The sequence below is a fragment of the Poeciliopsis prolifica genome, unplaced genomic scaffold, assembly GCF_027474105.1.
Source record: "Poeciliopsis prolifica strain line A6 unplaced genomic scaffold, Auburn_PproV2 SCAFFOLD062, whole genome shotgun sequence".
Lineage (NCBI taxonomy): Eukaryota > Metazoa > Chordata > Actinopteri > Cyprinodontiformes > Poeciliidae > Poeciliopsis > Poeciliopsis prolifica.
The window spans coordinates 747,799-770,101 of record NW_026562437.1 but is presented as its reverse complement, the minus strand read 5'-3'; the positions used below and the strand labels follow the sequence as shown (position 1 = coordinate 770,101).

The 22,303-nt window shown below is 36.5% G+C and overlaps 2 protein-coding genes across 2 annotated transcripts; both read right to left on the bottom strand.

The window, feature by feature from the left end:
• Window positions 1-887: 887 nt before the first annotated feature.
• Window positions 888-12,912, bottom strand: LOC129379907 (uncharacterized). Its single transcript, XM_055060850.1, has 11 exons — window positions 12,793-12,912; window positions 5,459-5,646; window positions 4,583-4,720; window positions 4,127-4,268; window positions 3,392-3,569; window positions 3,065-3,206; window positions 2,718-2,855; window positions 1,810-1,868; window positions 1,700-1,717; window positions 1,548-1,624; window positions 888-1,070 (listed from the first exon to the last, which is right to left on the bottom strand). Exons 1-11 carry the CDS (start codon window positions 12,910-12,912, stop codon window positions 978-980), a joined length of 1,293 nt encoding a protein of 430 aa, XP_054916825.1. The 3' UTR covers window positions 888-977.
• A 4,452-nt stretch (window positions 12,913-17,364) lies between these two features.
• Window positions 17,365-21,919, bottom strand: LOC129379878 (uncharacterized). Its single transcript, XM_055060816.1, has 10 exons — window positions 21,813-21,919; window positions 21,559-21,746; window positions 20,565-20,705; window positions 20,277-20,415; window positions 19,809-19,992; window positions 19,285-19,426; window positions 18,810-18,947; window positions 18,553-18,611; window positions 17,856-17,932; window positions 17,365-17,698 (listed from the first exon to the last, which is right to left on the bottom strand). Exons 1-10 carry the CDS (start codon window positions 21,858-21,860, stop codon window positions 17,630-17,632), a joined length of 1,185 nt encoding a protein of 394 aa, XP_054916791.1. The 5' UTR covers window positions 21,861-21,919; the 3' UTR covers window positions 17,365-17,629.
• Between the last annotated feature and the right edge of the window lie 384 nt (window positions 21,920-22,303).

Genomic DNA, 22,303 nt, shown 5'->3' with positions numbered 1-22,303 from the left:
TCAGAGATTAAAGTTTATTAAGTTGATTTAACAATAACAGACAAGTTGTCCAAAATAGTTTTTTTTTAAGTTTGTTAACCTTGAATTGTGAGTTTTAACTTAATACTGCAATTTAAACCAATTATTTTACAATATGCAGGAAAAAACCTGCATTCAGCACATTTAAGTTCTCTATTATCTTAGAATATCAAGTTATAATATATACTCAGAATAATTTTAATTCTTGTCTCAAATTGCAGGAATAAAGTTTCTGATCTAACTATGAATTTTATTGAACGTCAAAATGAATTCAGCTCAGAAACATTTAGTAGGAACAGGACATTAAAATAAACATTTGTCTTAATGAAACACAAGAGTCAGATCAATATAACACACTTCCATCTCAAGACACGGAGACACGCCGCTAAGCATTCTGGGAAATAGTTCCCACTCCTGCTTTTATTTTCTTTCAGTTTTTTTAAGTGCTAACTTATGTACACTAAAACTCTAGTTTATTCAACTTTTGGAGGTTTGACAAAATTAATAAAAAGTTAACACAACTTACTACTATAAGTTTATCTTTTACAAACTCAAACATTTAGGTTGAAAATCTAAAACTGCCTAAATTTATTTGACTTATAGAGTAGAAGATAGTAGACACAACTAAATGCAGCTCAAATGTTTTACAGTGCATTTAAGATTTTAAGATGAATAAAAATCCCAGAGATAGAAATGCTGCACATGAACACAGAGTAGCAATCCCTCTGTAAATATCAGCTTTAATAAAAACATGATGCCAAATATTGACCTTATTCACCTTATATTAATAACCTATAATAATTTGTAAAAGTTTACCTAATTTATAATTAAAAAAACAAAAAAAACTATTGTCAGACTAAATTACTGAAAACAACCATAACTCCCTGAATTATTTATAATATACAGGAAGATTAAATCAAATTTCCTGCAGGGATCAGATTCATTCTCCTGTTTGGCCACTAGGGGGCAGCTGTTTTATTAGCTATACCGAAGCTTAGCAGGTGAACCTTTATGTCTGCAGGCAGCCCTCCTGTAATCAGTTGATCTTGAATCTGCAGAAGAAAACATGAAATCTATGTTAGATACAGTCATTTAAAATCTTCTAGTTAAAAATGGAAAAAAGTCAAGAGTTGAATTTAACCATCACAACTCAATATTTTAATAAAATAAAGATTTACACAGAAGAGGAACTTTAAATTATTGTAGATATGAAACATAAAATCTAGCAGGTTTTTTATCATTTAAAAACTCTACAAACTAAATATTAAATGTTGATAGTTTTTATTCTCTTTGGATTTTTGTGTTTTTTCTCAGCAACAAGATCTGGATCACTCATTCTTTATAAACTTTTGCTTTATTTAGTGAAGTTTACTAAAATATATTTTTAACTGGTTCATATTTATAGCATGGAAGTTAATTCTTTGTTACTTTACTGATTAGTTTAAGTTATGAAATAACATTTGGGATAAATTAATTAGGATTAAACTCAGTTTGTGATGGTTTGTGTTAAAGTCCAGGACGTCACTGACCGCTTTCTCCATTTCATCTTGTTTGTCTTTCAGTGACATCGAAGTCTTGATCTTCAGCTTCACAACCTTAACATGAGCTGGAAGAGCAAGAGATCAACATGGAGTAAAGAACAACTTCCTGTTACTTTCAGTCCTGTTTTCATCCTACTTACATGTTTTAGGAGGAGTCGCTATGGAGGGTATTGGGATAAGAGCAGCAGAAACATCATGAGTTCAAGAAATAAAAGATAAATTAATGATCAAGAAGAAATAAATGACTCACCATCTCCAACCGTCACAATGACGCATCGAAGCTCAGACTGGTAGACAAAACTGGAGGCACTGGGGAGATAATTCAGTGCAAAAAGACATTTAATATGTTAAATACAGAGTTGGGTATCAACTGGTTACATTTACTTGAGAAACGTTTTTGGAGAAAAGTTCCTTTTAGGAGAATTTTTACTTTTACTTGAGTAATTTTATTTTGAAATATTTCTGTTCTTATCTGGATTTTCTACCCACAAAATCAAAATCAAACATGTTTTAACCCAAAATTTACCAGACACACACCTGCAGTTTCTGTTGAAGTTTCATGAGTTTTAAAAACTGATTTGGAAACTTTTCATTTTTTTCTAATTTTTTTTTATTTTTATTTGCCTGATTTTGTTCATTTTTGTTTCTTGAATTATTGTCATTTTGATACATAAAATACCAAAATGTCCACTTTATTTTATTTTCCACAAGTGTTTTGGTCTGTATGATGATGTAATTCTTAAATCTTAAACATGATTGATAATTTGATCAGTTATTTGAGTGAACTTTTCACCAAATACCTTTTTAAATCTTGCTTGAGTAAAATTATTGGGTCCTAAATTTTCACTTTATGGTTCATGTTCACGTTATTTATTGACTGTATCTAAGAATGTTAAATATATTGAGAATTCAACTGTAGATATAAAATAATACAATATACAATATATGACTGAAATCTTGTTGTTTAGACCAGGTCATCAAATCAGTCTGTCAACTGTGTTGCCTGTAGGGATTTATAATGTCCAGCAGGTGGCAGTATTCAGTATCAATACAGAATCAATACAGTTTTGCTTTGAGTCGAAATGCTTCATGTTGCCTCATTGAAATGCTACTGCGCCCTCCATTAATTCTCGTCACTATGACTGTGCAAATACTGACCTTGCTTGGACTATGAAGCAGATGGGGAGGCTCTGTCCAGCTTCACTTGCAGATGGCGTCCACTTCAGGGTGAAGCTCCCCGATCCTGACGAACTCTTGTTCACGTTGTTCGGCCCGCTGAACAGAATCTCATTGATCCTTTATCGATTATAAAAACATGAATGTTTTCAGATTATTTGTCTCATAATAAATGTGTTAATAAAAAACATTTTGTATAAAATCAAAGTTACAAACTGCAGCTTTGGGCCAAATGTAACCAAACACAACCTGATTTAAACAAAGCGACAGCTCTATTTATCACATTTGGGTTCATTTCTACTGGATTTATTGTTCATGTGTTTCCTCACGTCGACTGATCTGCTTCTGCTCTGACTTTGATCTCTAGAGTCTGACTGACGGGGCTGTAGAACCGAGCTCCATGTTCTGGAGTTGGAGACACAAATCTGGGCAGATAAACGCCGTCAGTGCAGGACGGAGCAGCAGAATCCACTGGAACACAGCAAGACAGAAACAGCATCAGCCTGAACCCACAATATCAACGTGTTTATTACATCAGCATATTATTACAATTATTTCAGTGACAATCCCATTAGACAAGTGAAACACCTGAAATTATTCCCTGTAGTTTTGCTCCTTGTTGTTACTTTGGTGACCAGGTGATCAGTTGACTGTACCTTGCAAAGCAAACTGGACAGGAATCATACTGATTCGCTCGTTGGCAGCTTGTGCCTCCTTTGCTCCGTTAGTGTGAGTCAGAGTGATGGATTGTTGGGGAAAATCCTCCATCACCATCTGGACGGCGTAGTTACCTTCATTACTGCTGGACGTTGCCCCGAATGACAGGATGCAGGTCTGCAAAAGCAGGACAATTTAAAGGAAGCAGGCAGGTCAGATCATTTTGTATTTAAATTAATCTTACAGTTAAAAACTCGTCTGACGCCTCGAGTTCAACACGTGTGAAACCAGACGATGCTGCGTTCTCACGTTTCACGTCTCTGGTTTGCATTCACAGTCTGTGTGGAGGAGCGTCAGAATCGCTCTAGCTGCTGTTTTCCTTTGCCTGCTTTTTGTCGGACGCATTGGATGCGCATGACGCATCAGAGACTTTGAATGTTTAGTGCCTGACGCTCAAAATGCGTTTGGTGTGAACTCACCATTAGTATTCTAAGCATTGTAGGGATGCATATCACCCCAAAACTATTCTAGGGACAAAGATGCAGCTATTTTACATTAGAGGCTTGATGTGATGAGTGAAAAATCTGCCAAAGTCACTTTGACTGACTCTGCTAAATATAGAATCCGTACCAGCTGAAGGACTTTTAATTAATGCGTATATTATTGTTGTAACTTTTAATTATGCAGCATTTTGAACTGAATGTGTTGTAGGAATGAATCTCCTCGTTACTCACAGGTGAGAGGCTGAGGACAGACGGAGGCGTGCAGGGCGACTCGCACTCTGACTGGAATTGGTTGGCATATCTGCATTTGACCTGGTCTCCATCGGGGTCAAAGGCCAACAGGCTAATATTTCTCTGGCAGTTTGAAGGAACTCTTAGGGAGCAAAAAGATCCATTACTGTGGAACACGATTAGGGAAGGACGGAGGAATGGATTTAAAATAAGAAAATAATTCTATAAAAAATAACATCTAAATACTAAAACTTCAGCTCACAATTGTTTCAGTTAAGTTTTGCAAGATCACTTAACACTTAAAATTAAAGTATTTACTTTTTCCAAAACGTCTGATTTTACTCCTTATATATAAAAAGTTTATCCGATGCCCAACCTGCTGCCGACAGATAACTCATCTAAATATTTTCTTTTCATGAATTTCATAACTTGTGATCCAGATGGCAGCAGAATCACCTCAGAACTGGAAAGATGGTGGTTTGTGGTGATGCGTTGGGTCTGTTGGTGTCGGACCGGTCCCTCAGTTCAACATCTGTCACTGCTTTCCAGGATCCAATGCCATTTTTATTACTTAACCAAGCTGAACTAGTAAACCTGGATTAGACATTCAGAAAAGGTTTTCAGATGGAGACAAAAACTTCTCCTGTAATTTCAGGTCTGTCTCAATAAATAACCAAACTTCCCAGTCAATGATGAAACATGCGATAAAGAAAGTTTGTAATGTTATAATTTACTAAAAATATTGGATTTTGTTGCGAAAATAAAGCTTCTGAATTTCTTTATTCATTTTAAAATATAGAAATTTATTTTACATGATGCGGTACATTAGTGGAGAAACACAAAATAAACAAACAAAAAGAAAATATTGTGCATGAATGAATTAATAACGTGTGTGTGTGTGTGTGTGTGTGTGTGTGTGTGTGTGTGTGGTGTGTGTGTGTGTGTGTGTGTGTGTGTGTGTGTGTGTGTGTGTGTGTGTGTGTGTGTGTGTGTGCAGTAATGGTGATCTGAATGACATTATCAATGTGTGGTGCAATTGAAAGAAATAATAATGAAAATGATAATTCTAAATCAATTATCTCAGACATACAATGGATCATTTAATAGATTTTATAAATTATTTCCACTAGGAGGAGTTTGTTGTACACAGGAAATACATGGGATGAAAAAGGAAGAATAATGCAGGAAAAAGAGAAAAGAAGAGAAAAGCAATGATTATAATCCATAAATTATGTTATTTATTGTATAAATGAGCTTCTGAGTTTCTAATTTTGCTCACATTGATGATTTAAACAGTCAAACGTTGCAGTAAACATTTAAATGTGGACTCACGCAAGCTGCAATGGAGAGTTGTTGGGAAGCAGCCGAGTTGTGATCTTTTCACTCTGACACCAAGAACCACTCGCTTCATCAATCTTGGTATTTACAAGAATCGTACTTTCAACACCACAGTTTCCAGATGTGCACTGAAATATTCCATCTTGGCAAGAATCGAAGTTAAACTTAAAGCGAAGGATCACCTGTTGGTTTTTAAGAAGAGAGATCAAGTTTTAAAACACTTAAAAACAGGAGAATGAATAAATAATCTACTTACAGAGACGGATCCGTCTGAGTTAGTTTCTTTTGGACAGTAAGTCATCAAAGTGCCACGATAATGAGAGGATTGAGCTCCGCTGACCAGCAGCAGCAGCAGCAGCAGCACAGAGAGCAGCAACATGTTGCAGCAACCTGACTCTCCAGGAAAACTGAGATCAGGAGGTTTTATCCTCCCACAGCTTCTCCTCTCATCCTCCTCCCCTCAGTTTCTACTGACGCCCCGGATGTTCGACTCTGATGGGGAAGTTTAACCTGAAATGTTCATTCAACATGATTATCATGCAAGAAAAAAAGAGAAAAAAAACGATGCCATACTGAAAAATCAAGAAATGCAGGAAGTAAACTGAGGTCAATTTGCAAATTTCTGTTTAACTTCCTCTTTTGAACCCAGAATGAGGTTCTGTTCCAAAAACATCCTGGCCTCGCAGGTGGAGTCCCGATGTGGTAAATATGAATAATATTCAAATGTTTACAACGTTATGAAAGGAGAGGCTTTTGTATTGCTGAGTCTAAAAATATGTGGTTATTTTTTATTTGAGGGATTTATCCAGCTTTAAATCACTCATTTGTATCTATTCTTCAATTTTAAATAACCAGGCGACACATTTTTACATAAAACTGAAAGGTAAACAAAAAATATTTTTCAATAAACCTATAAATTCACAGTTTTTTTTTTAAACACTGAAATTGATTGAGTCAGATACCTGCGTTCAGGGTTCAAACACCTGAACGCAGGTATCTGATCATAAGATTAATCTGTTTTCCTTCAGCAGCTCCTGAATTCTAACATTTTAACAACTTTAAATTTACATATTTTTGTTTTACATCCACATCCAAGTTTGGATATCATCAGGTTTCATGCAAATATGTGGATGTCAGTTTTAACACAGGTGAGGCCGTTTCACAGGAATCCATGAAAACACTATCTTGTGTTTGCCATTGGCTATTTTTGATGCATTTATTTTTGGCCTATTTAAAGTTTGGCTCTGCTCTGAGGTTGATTTGCATTGTTGTTAGGAACAGCAAACTGTTTATGCCAACTAGGCTGCCTCTTATCAGGAAGAAGCAGAAAGGTGGAGCGACACACACACAAGCTTGATTGACAGCATCAACCCGCCTCCTTGCTCTGATTGGTTGTTTCACCTGGAGAAAATGAAGGAGCTTGATTTTTTCACAGATTATTTGTCTCATATTGCACTTTAACAACACGATGACAGTTTCAACAAAAAGGCAAAAAAAGTTTCACACTGCACCTTTGATTAATTTAATCACTGATTATTTTCGTTCTAATTTTACACGGTAGAGAAAATAATTTTTCAAATATTGTGCTCAAGTGCAGGAGTACTTTAAAGTAACAATACCTGGGTAAAAATAAATAGTACAATATACTAAATGTAAATGTAACTATTTCTGTTTCTATTTCGCCTTTAGTGTTTGTGAAAATATTATAAATCTTAGGAAAATAAAACAGGACAAACAAACAATGTGTTCATGTATTTTCAGTGTCAATATAAACATTTAAAAAGTGTTTTGCTCCATTAAAATGTCTCTGGGAGGTCAAAGTGTTAAATGTCCCAAGTTAAAACTGCAAGGAGCCACATTGTCCATTTTCTATGTTTACTGCCACCTGCTGGCAAACCTGTGTAAGTGCATAACAGATGACAACGTTATATCAACATTTTCTTGTTTTCTTTTAATGTTAAGAAGAAAAAACAAACAAAGAAGGAAAAATCTAAACTGTTGATACTGCAGATAGAAACTCTGATGGTTTAGTGATCCTGTAATCAAATCACAAAGAGTCAAAGGTGAAAATAATTGTACAAAAACTGCAGAGCAATTCGGTAAAAGTTTTATTTTAATTAACACAATTGATTTTTATGTTTAAACCTTTCAAAACTACAACGGGGTTTCAGTGCCATGCTAAGAAAATTATAAATAAATTAAAATCACAATGAAATATTACCACTTTATATGACTTCATTACTTTATTCTCAAAATATTGACTTTATTCTCATGTTATTGCAACTTTATTCTTTTATATAATGACTTTGTCATCCATTTGATGATTCTCATAATTTTATGATACTGTAATTATTTTTATTAGCATGGTTCTCATATTCCTTTGTGCAAAATAAAAACATGTAAACACTCATAAAAGCAAATTGAGCAAAAAACGAATCATATTTCTTACAAGTTTTAAAAAATGTGAAGCACTTTCTCTATTTAAACACAGAAGACAAAATATTCCTTTAATAACATCTAAGAGTCTGTCATTAAGAAATTATTTAAAAGTGAGAATATTTGAGAAAATAAATCAACATCAGATAGAAAAGATGTACGATTCTCACAGATTATAGTCAAAACATATTCAACTGCAAATATATTGCTTGAAGCTGCTGAAGTTCGGGTTTAACGTCAATAACAGGCGGTGACGTGCAGAGAAAGTGGCTCCACAAAAGGTTCGTATTCTCACAGTCGGCCTGTAGGGGGCGCCTATTGCGCTGTCACCGCTGACCCGTCGCTCAGGAGGCGCACAGCTATGAAGGGCGGAAAGCCTCGGTTCCTTATCAGTTCTTCTTTCAGCTGCAGAAGGAAATGCAGTTTTCAGTTAGGATGTAATCACAACTGAACCAAAAATAATAATCCAGATGCATAATCTGGATTAATCCACCGGATTTAAAATGAACAGATAAAAATCTAAAGTGGTTCATTTAATCTGCTACTTTTTGACATTATTCTCAGCATCGTTACTGACTGAATCTTGGATGGCCTTTTTATTGTCCTTCAGCGAGAGCGAGGTGGAGATCTTCATCCTCAGGACGCGAATATACGTCACGGGTGGTTCTGAGAATGAAACAGCAGAACTGCAGGAACACCATCAGCTCACGAAACAATAAATAAATAAATGTAAACAAGAAGAACTGCAGAAAATCAGACTTACCTTTAACCTTCACAACAAGGCATCGAAGCACAGACTGAAACACAGAAGCGTCGACACTGTGGAGGTAAATTTTTAAAGATTTAAATATTTAGTTTTGAACCAAACATTTGAAAACTACACAGTAAGTCAGTCCATCATATCAACTTGCATGCTTATCTCTAGTTGGGTCACCAGGAGGGCTGGTGCTCATTTCCAGCAAACTAAATATTTAGCTGTTTTGCAAAATATTTAGAAAGCTGAATATTTAGCCTCTGAGATAAATTTAACATTTACAAGCCACATATTTAGCATCTTAACTAAATATTACCAACTGAATAGTTGGCTTTCTATGTAAATATTTAATGTGAGCGTTAAATATATATTTTGCAAACTAAATATTTAGCTTGTGAATTAAACATTTTGTCTGTATCTCAAGAAAACTCACATATTTATTTCTTTGACAAACCAAATAAACCAAAACATTGATGTTATGTTTTTACTATTTAACTTTACAAACAGCACCTCATAAAAATAATATACATAAACTTACATATACAACTAACGCCGCTTCAAAAGTCTAGTTATTTTTACCTATTTTCACCAGCAGGGAGCACAGTCGTTCTTTATTTCAGTATTTTTGTAATGGATTGTTTTTGTAATATACTGACTTTGCCTGGACAACGAAACAGACGGGGTGATTCTGTCCTCCGTCGCTTGCAGCTGGTTTCCACGTCAGAGTGAAACTTCCTGATCCTGATGAAATCTTGGCCACGTTGTTCGGCCCACTGAACAGCAGCTCATTGATCCTTTATCCATAATAAAATATACAGACGTGTTTCAAATGCCATCAACACATCAGCTTCAGTTTCTTGAACATTTTAATGGATTTTTATATATATTTTAATTTAAAAAGTGGAATAATTCCACTGAATTGTTATTTCATTCAAAAAAACTGAAACTATCAGAACAGAAATTATTTTTTCAACATTTGTTTCACATAATATCTGTACATTTTTTCACCAGGATAAAAGATTGGGTCCAATTCCAGCTGCAGTCAAATGTAGCCAAAAACAACCTGAGTCAAATCAAGGAACATGTGTGTGCACCACCTCCTGTTTTCTTTCTGCTGACTCTATTTTTCATGTGTTTTGCATTTCCTTACACAGAATAAGTCGCCTCTGCCTGTATGTTGATCTCCACAGCCTGATTGGTGAAAATGGAAAGCTGAGCTCCATGTTCTGGAGTCGGACTCACAAATCTCGGCCGATAATATCCGTCTGTGCAGGAAGATGCTGCAGGATCCACTGGGAAACGTCAGCAGAGAAACAACGTCAGACATCCTGGACTGAAAATATTAAATCACTTCTGTGTATAAAATGGTTTAGCAGCTGAAATTGTGATTTTTTTGTTTTGGTTTCAAGTTTCTTTATTCATTTTGCCAACATCCTGGTTCCTGTGAAACGCACCACCATAAAGGACATCTGTGTGATTTTAATCGCTTTTACTATTTAATGGAAACATCGCAACTGGAAAATACAGTATATTTGACATTAGTGGAAAACAGACAAAGTTTTTCAGACATTTGTAACAGAAACGCAGCTTGTGTGTTTTTAAAGGGCCGGTTGTGCCAAAATGTATTGATGAAACTCATTAAACTGTTAAAATAAATTAATAGACGTTTCTTATCTAATATAAGCTATTAAATAACATCTTTTCACACTGGTCAGTCCATACAGGATTTCATGATTGCCTTTGTGTTTAGTTTTTTTTTTTTTTATCAAAATCACAGATTTTGTGGTGCTAATTTAGAAATATTTGTAAGAACTATTTACAATATTTACCCTAACATAAGATGTCAAATATTATTTTTTTATTAATCGCCATGTTGGTCATGGACCATAACTTGACATCAAGTCATATTTTTGGCCAATTTTGAGAAAAATAATTGCTGTAAAGTTCAGAAACAAAATGTAGGGATCTGTTGATTTTGTGTGAATTTTGTGGATTTGGGACTTATTGATGTAATTTGCCACCTCAAGGGCCACATAAAAAGCTACGGCGGGCCAGATTTGGCCCCCAGACCTTGAGTTTGACACATGAGTAACAGAGGGTGCAGTTATTGCCTGCAGGACATTAGAGGCCGTAACAAATACAGTAATTCATGCAAAATCATATATTGTTCACTTTATGGACAAACTCCTATTCAGAAAAAAAACACTCTGGTAATAACATTTTATTTCTTAAATCAATTTTTCCTCTTCATCGTTGTTACTAAAATAATCAGGTGATCAGTTGACTGCCTTTACCTTGAAAGGGGAACTGGATCGGTATCTTGCTGATGGCGTCGCTGGTGGTTTTTGCGACCTGTGACCCGTCGGTCTGAGTCAGAGTGATGGATTGTGGGGGAAAATCCTCCATCACCATCTGGACGGCGTACCAGCCTTCAGCACTGCTGGACGTTGCCCTGAACGACAGGATGCAGGTCTGCAAAAACACAGAAGAACCACAACATTAAACCCAGGTTTCAGATTAGAAACTTGGATTATGCATTCATAGTCACTCATATTGATTTCTGACTGGACATTATAGTCGTCTTTTTATTATTCAAAGTTAGATGTTAACATCAGCATTGTGTGAACAATTTAGCTACTAAATCATCTTCTATTTTCAGAATTTACTGTATATTGTAAAAGTTACCCATAATTCCAATTTTCACAATTTTAAGACCTGAAGGAAGAACAGAGGAGATGCTCAGGATATGACTGCTAACTGGGAAGTCTGCCTTCAAGTAAAAATAACCAAACAGAAAATGTATTTTCTAACATGAAATTAATTTGTGTTACTTACAGAGAGGAGGCTGAGGACAGGTGGAGGCGTGCAGGGCGATGCACATTCTGTTAAAGAAAGGCTAGCATATCTGCACTGAACCTGGTCTCCATCGGGGTCAAAGGCCAACAGGGGAATATTTACTCCACAGTTTGATGGTACCCTGATGGAACAAAATCATGAAGACATTAATTACTGTAAACATGTGTGTCATGTTTTGTGTATCAAATTTCAACTAATGAGAAATAATCACACAGTTTCTCATAATATGCTACCATTTAGAAGAAGAATTGATTTAGAAACAAGCAGAAGCACCTCAGTGCGGGAACCATGGTGGTTTGTGGAGATGAATTTGGTTTGTTGGTGTCGGATCGCCGCCTCAGTTCAACGTCGCTCACAGCTCTCCAGGCTACAATCTCATTTAAATTAGTAAACCATCCACTGCTGGAAAACCTGAAATCAACATTCGTTATAGGTTTAGAAAAGAAAGTTTATTCAACTTCAGCTCAATGTCAATGATTCATTGATTTCTCATTAAAGATTTGGTATTTAATTGAGCTAATTAAGCTTCTTGGTTTCTAATCTCTCTTCATATTGATGATTTAAACCAGGAGGTCCAAACATTTTACCAAGTGGGCCAAAACTGTAGGCATCTAAAATCAAGAAATTAAAGTAGTTTGATATTTATTATAGATCCAAAACTTGAAAGCGATTTTTATGGCGGTTTATTATGTACGTTGCAGAAAGAATAAAATTATTAAATTTCCACCAAAAACTCTTCAGTTTTGTGATTAATATAAAGAAAATGTCTACCTTTTGCCTAAACTTGGTTATAAAGAGACAGATGTGTTGTAGTTTGTAAGAAAGTCATGTTGGTAATTTTTACTGATTACAAATGAAACATTGTTTTGCGTCTCCATCTGGCCAAATTTGTATTAATTTTAAATTGCAGTGGGGGGCCGGGCAAAATCAGCCCAATGGCCACAAATGGCCCCTGGACCGAACTTTGGACTCCCCTGATTTAAACAGTCAAATGTTGCAGTAAACATTTAAATGTGGACTCACGCAAGCTGAAATGGAGAGTTGTTGGGAAGCAGCCGAGTTGTGATCTTTTCACTCTGACACCAAGAACCACTCGCTTCATCAATCTTGGTATTTGCAAGAATCATAGTTTCATTACCACAGTTTCCAGTACAAGCATAAGTACCATCAGAGCAGGATTGGTGGTTAAACTTAAAGCGAAGGATCACCTGTTGGTTTTTAAGAAGAGAGATCAAGTTTTAAAACACTTAAAAACAGGAGAATGAATAAATAATCTACTTACAGAGACGGATCCGTCTGACTTAGTTTCTTTTGGACAGTAAGTCATCAAAGTGCCACGATAATGAGAGGATTGAGCTCCGCTGACCAGCAGCAGCAGCAGCAGCACAGAGAGCAGCAACATGTTGCAGCAACCTGACTCTCCAGGAAAACTGAGATCAGGAGGTTTTATCCTCCCACAGCTTCTCCTCTCATCCTCCTCCCCTCAGTTTCTACTGACGCCCCGGATGTTCGACTCTGATGGGGAAGTTTAACCTGAAATGTTCATTCAACATGATTATCATGCAAGAAAAATGGCCTCATTTTGAAGCCCGTTAAATATTTGTGGGTTTTGTGGTTTGTCTATCTGAAAAATTCTGCAACTTTTAAATTATAAACATTAATAATCATAACAAAAATAATCTTTATTGTTTGCAAATATGTGGAAATTTGCCTTTGGTTAAAAACACGACAAAAAAGGGATTTCCATATATAAAGAGATATCTATCTATCTATCTATCTATCTATCTATCTATCTATCTATCTATCTATCTATCTATCTATCTATCTATCTATCTATCTATCTATCTATCTATCTATCTATCTATCTATCTATCTATCTATCTATCTATCTATCTATCTATCTATCTATCTATCTATCTATCTATCTATCTATCTATCTATCTATCTATCTATCTATCTATCTATCTATCTATCTATATCTAGACAGAGAGAGGTAGATGTTTCTATCTATATAATAATCTATATATGAACAGATTATTTGTGGCCCCCACTTCTGAAAAGTTTTATTTCACATTACAAAAGGTTTGCTCACCACTGACCTAGATATATTGCACATCATGTTCTTGGTGCTCGATTAGTCAAACATATTTCACTTATCAGGATTAATGAGTCAGTTAGTTATTCAAGAAAATGAAATCAGCAGCAATTTAGATGTGACTGATATCAATGTTAGCAGAATCCTAAGGAAACTGAAACTGGAATAAACCCAACATTGTCACATGTAAGATGTAACTCAGTATGACCTTGAGGATACCAGTATGCTAATTGTCTATTTGCAAAGCAAACAATGGGAGCTACCACAATGCTCAACATTTGCATCAATAGTTTAAATAAACACAAAGTTGGTGTGCACAAAGTTAGTTCACATCAGGTAATTAATCCTAAAACCACATTTTAATTTACATGCAGACATTCACATCAAGCAGATAAGAGATTAGATTTTAGTGCTTTTATCTCCTTTCTACAGTAATTCTGACCTTCATCAATAAGAAAAAAGAATTGCTGTCACTTGATCTAAATCTCTGCAGCAAGAAACAAACAGAAGAGCTCCCCTGTTTTCCTGTTTTCATTTGCATAAACAAAGCGCTTCATGACAGAGGTCGCAGCAAAGGTTACCTGATGATCCAATCTTTGTTCAGCAGAACCGAGTCGTTCACCATGTTGCTCTTTGCTCTGGTAGCGATAATTGGCTGGACAGAAGCTGGTTATCATGGCATTGTGCTTTCTCACACCACTAAAGATGTACAAGGACAAGCATGTACAGTAAGTTCAGACATTTTGAAGTTTATTTCATTTTGCTTTTTAAGAGAATCAGATTTTATCCAACAGTTCTTCACCTTAACTCTGCAGGTTGTGCGTCGCTTTAAGTTGAGATTCAGCTCATGTACAGAGGTTGAGTCATGGTGGAGTAACACTAATAAGATTGATGAAAGCAGCGGAGAATGGTGTCTGAAAGAGAGTACTCAGACGTACAGTTGGAGTTTAAGCTATCGCCAGGACGGGTAACTGAATTTCAACATCATAAAAAATATCCAATATTTTTCAGTTGTTCCCAAGAAGTAACTAAATCTAAAATTCCTACTGAATTAAATCTCTTGTCAGTTTTCTGGTCTCCTGGTCTGTAAAGTTTTCTGTGTTTCTGAAACTCTGAGTGACATCAGAATCTTATATTAAGATTAAATATCTTCTATTAAAGGTGGACTCCTCCAACCTGGGTAAATAACAGAAACGGTGTTTCATTTGGGCGATTTCGGATCACATTTGAGCTGAGAAAACGATCCGACATCAACAGACCGAACTCATCACCACAGACCAGCATCATCCCTCTTATCAGGTAATTCATGTAGTTTTTTTATTTATGTTAATAAATATTTTTGGTGTCTTTTGTTGATCATAAACTATAGGTTTAGTTTGTTGGTATTTTGTCCTGTTTTCTTTTTATTTCTTGTAAAGCCGAACCATAGAGCTTTAATAATTAGAAATAGTTTACAATTAATATCCAAATGCTGTGAATAGATTTTATCTTTAAAAGAAACCAAAGAGAAACAAAATAAACTAAAACATAAAGAATAAAAACTGAAATACAAATCAGTCAAGATATTAAAGATTCATCATGTGAATAAGATAATTTGAGCAGATTGTTTGTTGTCAGGTGACTTTGTGATGTTTTCTGTTTCTCTCAGAGTTCCTCAAACTGTCAGAGGGATATCAACTTGTTGACCTTTGACCCTGATGGAGATAACGTTCAATGCAGATATGGATCTAATCCCAGTGAATATGAGTGTTACAACTGCTCAGCACCGTCTGTCCTCAGTGTCTCATCAGTGAGTAATAAATGTTGGTGTCAGTTTAGAAAATGATCAAAGATAATTAAGCTGAATTTATTGATTATTTGACTATAAATCACTAATGATAAAACATTACTCTGATTACTCAATGTTTCCTTTTGTTTGTGATAATCAATAATCATGTTGGGATGTTGCTGTGATTTCATGCTTTTGATTGATTGAATAAAATATTGATTGATCTGTGATTGTTGTCACTTTAACGTTCGGCATCTAGAGACCTGGAGAGACGAGAAGAGACGACGAGCAACAGCAGAAAAATCTCAACGGTTGTCAGACTAAACTTAGTGATGACAGTAAACAGAAATAGTTCAGTGGATTTTTATATCTGTGTGAAAAACTTTATACAATACAGATAATTTCATAATGATAAGTCTGACCTGAACCTTCAGAGACACATAAAGACAGTTACAAAATCAGCTACAAGAAGCCCTATACCGACTACTAAAACCAAATCCCCATCTACACTTACATCACTACCTACAAATTCAACATCTGCTTCAGGGCCGTGTAAATGGCTAAAGTTCATGTTTTGTCCACCATAAAGCTAAGAATAGGAATAAAACTGGTTTTCATTTGCTGTTCAGAATAAAAATATCTCTTTCCTTCTAGATTATGTTGTGGCTCTGAATGGCAAAATCTCCACCAGTTTGTCACTGGAAAATGATTATGGGACCATTGTGAAGCAGGTCAGTAACTTCATGTACGGAGACGCAGGCGGAGTTTCAGGGTCAGACATTGTTAATGACCACACAGATCCCTTCACTGTCAAATAAGTTCATCAATAAACATGCTTCTTTGTCACACACCTTTTCCACAAACAACTTTGCATTCTGTAGTCATCGATCGTTCCTCTGTAGCGCAGCGGCGCTTTCATTCATAAACTCATTTCTATGTTCGTGTGCTTGTGATCGGCTGGATCCCACAACTTTAACTTAAAACTTAACCAGCTAGAAATGTTTATAGATTCTCGGGAGCGAGACCAGGACCCCTTTTTATCAAGCCACATTTGCAACGTTAAAGTACCGTAATTATACCACACTTCTGAAAAATCAGAAAAATTTCAAGAGTTTCTGTAAGGGGAAACTTTGCACTTTTCAGTCATTATCGAGTTATTACGGTAATTTTACCACTGTAGTAGCAGGGAATAAAATGAAGGGGAACTCTTATAATATACCGTAAATTGTAATAATAATTTCGTGGCTAAATTGTTGTCATCCGTGGCACACAGTGTTTATGTTAACAGCTAACTTTGAATAATAAAAAGACGACTATAATGTCCAGTCAGAAATCAATATGAGTGACTATGAATGCATAAACCAAGTTACTAATCTGAGACCTGGGTTTAATGTTGTGGTTCTTCTGTGTTTTTGCAGACCTGCTTAAACTCCCTGATTTGTTTGAACCCCATGTTCAAACAAATCAGGGAGTTTTCACACTCGATCGTCCCGTAGACTCAGTTGGATTTGGTGTGCAGGGTGAACAGCATGCAACCACAATGGAGAGGCGGTTGTAGGATTTCCCCACAAGCCGTTTCTCCCTGCTATGCTAGACTCATGAGTTACCATCAAACTGTGTGTCATGATCCACACCTGTTTGTGTTTTCTTTCTGTTCATGGTCTTGCCATACTCTGCTAATGCTCTATTGTTTATAGTTGTCATTAGGGTCTTTTCATGTTAGTCCACTGATTCATTGTGTTAATTTCTCATGCTACTTTCACACCGCAGGCAAATGCAACCCAGACTGACTTTTAGACGGTGCAATTCCAATCATTTCAGCCAAATAAAATCTGAATTGTGCCACTTCAATATGTTGATTGTACTAACATTTAATTCATTAAAGCTGCAGTGTTTTCATAAAAAAAATATGATGAAATTAATCATCTGAAGCTACAAAATGAATGCAGATGATGAGTAACATTAAAATTGTTTATTTTATATAGAAGAAAGTTACAAGAACTAAAACAGAGACAAAATAATTGTGATAAAGAAATCGTTCAACAACCTGTCCATCCATTCATGGTCTATTCCAGATTATTTTTAAACCGTCAGGAAGGAAATTTGATCCTTCTCCAGTAGATATCAACAGAAATATATCAGCTAAAATATCTGTGATCATTAACGTAATATGTAATAAAGAGCGATTGATCTCAATTTCAGGAAACGCATAGCTCAGCAGAAGTATAGGTACGAAGAGTTTGTCCCAAATTGAAATCAACCCGTCCTGCGGAGCCGTACATTTATGCCTGTGTGCAGCCCTCGTCTAATCAGTTCATCCTTAATCTGGTGATGAAAACAAAAAACAAATAGCATCATCAGTTCCACATAAAGAAGAAAATGATCAGTGTTTGTCCTCAGACATTAGAAACAGAAGTAAACTAAAATCTGAGTTGAACCAAAGGAAGGAAAAACTGTTAAAACCAGCAGAATCAACACTGACCTGTTTGACAAGAGCGTCGTAATCGTTCTCTAGTGATAAAGTAGTGGAGATTTTTCCTCTGAGGGCCACAACGTAATCTGGAAACAAAAGTTTGAGTCGTAGTCACAGAGGAGCTGTGGGAAGGTTGAGTTGGTTTAAATGCTGCTGGGAGTTTAATTACGAGTCGAGTGGATTCTTAACTAAAATGTTGAACTTACTACATAACTTGAATTATTATATTTTTAACTTGAAATTTCTTGGTTTACAGTGGACTTGTAGTGCCAAGTCTACAATTTAAAAACATGCAGTCTTGGTAGCTGCAATGCTACTTCACTCACTACTGACTAGCATTCAAATCAGCCAATCAGCAACAACTTTCCTCATTGCTGATTGGCTGAACCCCAACAGTGAACAGGAAGAAGAGCTAAAGCCGTTTCCATTGTGTGCATTAATGCATATCAGAGTAAATTCAGTAAAATGGGCAGGTTCAAGTAATTTAACATCATGGGTGGAGTTAGTTTTTCATTTTTGGTTGGTTGTGGTCATGGATAATGAAACTGGTGGTGCTGGTTTACGTCACTGGAACTTGATGGCTGTCGGGGATTGGTTGGTTTTATTGTTTGAATCCTTTGTGGCTGTTTTAGACAACATGGGTACAATTCCAGCTAATCAGCTAATAACCAACAAACTATTTAAAAGAGAAACAAAATGAACTCACAGTTTCCGATGGTCACAGTAACACATCGGAGGTCAGAGTGGTAGACAGTATTGTTGAAACTGTGGAAATGAACCAATACAGAAAATTAAATCACATGTTCAGATGTAGCCTTACAAGGTTTTAAAAGAGCCAAACCATGAATTTCTTTCTGTCCAATTCCTAGATGGACATTTAAACACACTGTCCAGTCTTGGCTATTTCTGATTATTTATGGGGATTTTAAAAGCATAAAACCAAGGCACTATAATAGCACTAACCTTGTCTCGACAACAAAACAGATGGGGTGGCTCTGTCCACTTTCTCTTGCGGATGGTGTCCATCTCAGGGTGAAGCTTCCTGCTCCGGATGAACTCTTGGATACATTGTGAGGCCCGCTGAACAGGAGTCCAGTGATGCTTCAGCAGGAAACAGATATTGTAGTTTTCATGCAAATATCAACTGCTGCGCAATTATACAACCATACATCTTTGAAAAGCAGACGTGGAGCCTTCTGCACAGCCAACAAGAATGTAGCAAGTGGTTTCTGGGTGGTGAGTCAACAACAAAACACTCGTCTTTTCCAGCAGCCATTATTCAGCACATACAGCAGTAAAAAAAAAAAGCTTAAAAATAAATGTATTTTCTGTTACAAAGTTTATAGCTTGGGTTTTTAATGTTTCTGTTTCCTGAAGTAATGCATCTCTGCAGTAAAGGTCAAAGTTTGAAACCTGTGATATGGATTCCCTCACTTACTTGGAGTGAGTTGCTTCTGCACTGATGTTGATTTCCAGCACCTTATTGACTTGGATGAACTTCTGAGCTCTGTTGTCTGGAGTTGGAGGCACAAATCTGGCCACATAAGATCCTTCTGTACAGGACGGCACCTCAGGAATCACTGAAGACATGAAATCAATTAGTGCACCAGATAAAAAAAAAAAAACTTTAGAAGAATCTTTCAAATGGTGATACAAGCCTTAGATCCCAGATGGCCACCATTTTCAAAATGGCTGCCATATGGGGAATATAATTGTTACATTTAGCTATAAATATGCTATATTGTGTATTTTTGACCATTTGAAAACCAAATTTGTGACTCTAAAATCTCTCAGCAGTTATGAGGTCCAACAGTTTGACTCCAGTTTTTCTGAATGTCTTGGTTCAGAATGAAAATTTATGCTGTTTGTGTGTTTATTTAGACAAAGCAATGGACAGAGAGAATTCAGGTAATCAAAGACCAGAAATTGACTTTTTTTAAATCAATCAAAGCTCTTTTGTACCTTTCAAGACAAACTGTAACGGTATCTTGCTGATGGCGTCGCTGGGAGTTTTCACTTCCTGTGAGCCGCCGGTTCCAGTCAGAGAAATGGTCTGTCTGGGAAAATCTTCTATCACCAGCTGGACTGCATATCGAAGTTCAGAACTGGTGCTGCTTACAGGGGAGCTGAAAGTCAGAGAACAGGACTGCGGAGAGAAAGAGACCAAAATATTCAAAATTAAATGGCAGAAAGATAAATACCTGATTTAATTTACATCCACCCTTATAAATTACACTTATGCTGTTTATTTATAGATTAAAATGTAGAACTGAAATAAAACTTGTGATGGTAGAAGTAGATTTAGCACAATTAATGACAACCTAACAATCCATCTATCTATATTTAGATGAGAAAAACAGATTTAAAGACACCAGTGAAACATTTCAGTAACTGCATAATTTATTAATTACACCAACATTTCATACTTACTGATGAGACGTTGAGGACAGGCGGAGGGTTACAGGGGTTACACTCTGAATCTGTTGTGTTTCCATATCTGCATTTAACCTCATCTCCATCAGGGTCAAAGGTCAACAAGTTAATAGTTCTTGGGCAGTTTACTGGAACTCTAAGAGAACATAAAAAAGCATTACAGCCATAGCTGAACCCAGAGGGGTACGGAAAGCTGTATTTAATTAAATTCAATAAAACGCTGAAGTTTGAAATTTGGCTCGATTATAACATGACAAAGATGCTAATGCTAACAGAGCTAGCTACCTTAAAGCTGGGAGGATGGTGGTCTGTGGCGATGTGTTGGGTTTGCCAATGTCGGACCGGTTCCTCAGTTCAACAGCAGCCACAGCTCTCCAGTTTCCAACACCATTCAAAATGTTGTTTATCCATCCTCCACCATCCAGTCTGGATACAAGTATTCAAACTTCACAAATTGTTTGATGTCGTGTGTGTTTCCACATTTGTTAGGCCCAACAAGAAAAGGATCGGGATCTGATAAACCGGGGACATAAAGTTACTTTCCCCGGTTCACTTTTAATTGATGCGCATTGGAGGTGATAATATCCTACAGGCGCTCTTGCAGTACTCTATACCACAAATGTGTGTAAACAAATAAATTACTAAAAAGTAAGATGAAGCTGAATTAGGTGCAGCTTGAGTTCAGCAGTCTGGAGGCTGAAGGGTAGAAACTGCCCCTCAGCCTGGTGGTTTTGCTCCTAAGCCTCCTGCCTGACGGGAGCAGCTGGGTGGAGCCCTTCATGATGAGGAAGGAGCGCCACTTCCTGCATCGTGCTGTGCAGAGGTCCGAGGTGGAGGAAGGCTGCTCCCCACAGCCTTCTGCAGAGCCATGCTCCAAGCAGGGTGATGCAGGTGCAGAATGTTCTCCACCACATATACACTGAAGCGCCATATTTTTATTGCATTTAATCAAGTCTAGAGAACCCCAAAGTGCTTCATGCAAACATCCACACTATGATGATGGGAAGCTCCTGACATTATAGCCATCAAACTCCTACCATCATTGCCCATGACATATTTCAGCTTCCCAAGTTGTATTTTGTTTCAAATATTTTAGATAAGCTCTATATTTCTTCTAATTATTTGTCCCTAAGAATCGGTGAATCCACAAATACATAGGTGTCCACTACAGTTTATATAATGACATTTAAAGTCCAAAATGTAATAATGCAAATTATACAGGTAAGTTCAACACTAAGTCAGTCACACTACATTTGTTAAGTCATTAAAATGGACTCACTTAGTCTGAAATCCAGTGTTGTTGGGAAGCTGATGAATTATGATTCCTTCTGTCTGACACCACTCACTGCTAACTTCCTCCACTTTGGCCATTGAAAGCGTCTGAGTCCAAGACCCACAGTTGCCATCGCAGTCCCAGGTGTCATTGTGTGAGCATGCAACAAAGTTCTGCTTGTAGCGAAGGATCACCTGTGGATTACAAAGAGGTTAAGTAGCATTAAAGGCAGCCATACGTTACAAACAGTGTCCACTTACTGATACATATCCGTTAGTTTGAGTTTCTCCGGGGTAGTAAGTCATCATAGTGCCAAGAAAATGTGAGGCTTGTGAACCGCTGACCAGCAGCGACAGCACAAAGAGGAACATGGTGGCAGAGTGAGCGGCTCTACACAAACACTGAGAAATAAGTCAGCTGAATTTAGAAATCCAGTGAGCATTTACATAATGATCCAGGAAGATACTTTGCATGAGGAAATGTTCCTCACAAGGGTATTCGTGTCGAAATATTCAAAGTGGAGAAAGCATATTATAAAAATGTGATAAACACAGAATCCCCGTACTTACTGGCAAACGTGTAATGAATTAATCTCATGAAATTTGATACGGTCAGTCAGGGTAGATGAGTCCAATAAGAGCCATTTTTAGGTCTTTAATGGGATGTTTTCTTGAATCATTATAATCTGCATTTGCCTACTGTTATACAACGCTCTATGCAAAACAGCCAACAAGTTGCTTCCACAGAAAAA

What these genes read in the sequence shown, in the direction of transcription:
- LOC129379907 (XM_055060850.1), bottom strand. Translation starts at nt 12,912, where the DNA reads ATGTTGCTGCTCTCTGTGCTGCTGCTGCTGCTGCTGGTCAGCGGAGCT. An exon ending in AACTCTCCATTGCAGCTTGC is followed by an intron (nt 4,721 to 5,458) that starts GTGAGTCCACAT and finishes TGTCTAATCCAG; the next exon opens with GTTTACTAGTTCAGCTTGGT. An exon ending in AAGATGAAATGGAGAAAGCG is followed by an intron (nt 1,071 to 1,547) that starts GTCAGTGACGTC and finishes TTTCTTCTGCAG; the next exon opens with ATTCAAGATCAACTGATTAC.
- LOC129379878 (XM_055060816.1), bottom strand. Translation starts at nt 21,860, where the DNA reads ATGATGACTTACTACCCCGGAGAAACTCAAACTAACGGATATGTATCA. An exon ending in TACTGTGACCATCGGAAACT is followed by an intron (nt 17,933 to 18,552) that starts GTGAGTTCATTT and finishes TTTTGTTTCCAG; the next exon opens with ATTACGTTGTGGCCCTCAGA. An exon ending in ACGACGCTCTTGTCAAACAG is followed by an intron (nt 17,699 to 17,855) that starts GTCAGTGTTGAT and finishes TTTCATCACCAG; the next exon opens with ATTAAGGATGAACTGATTAG.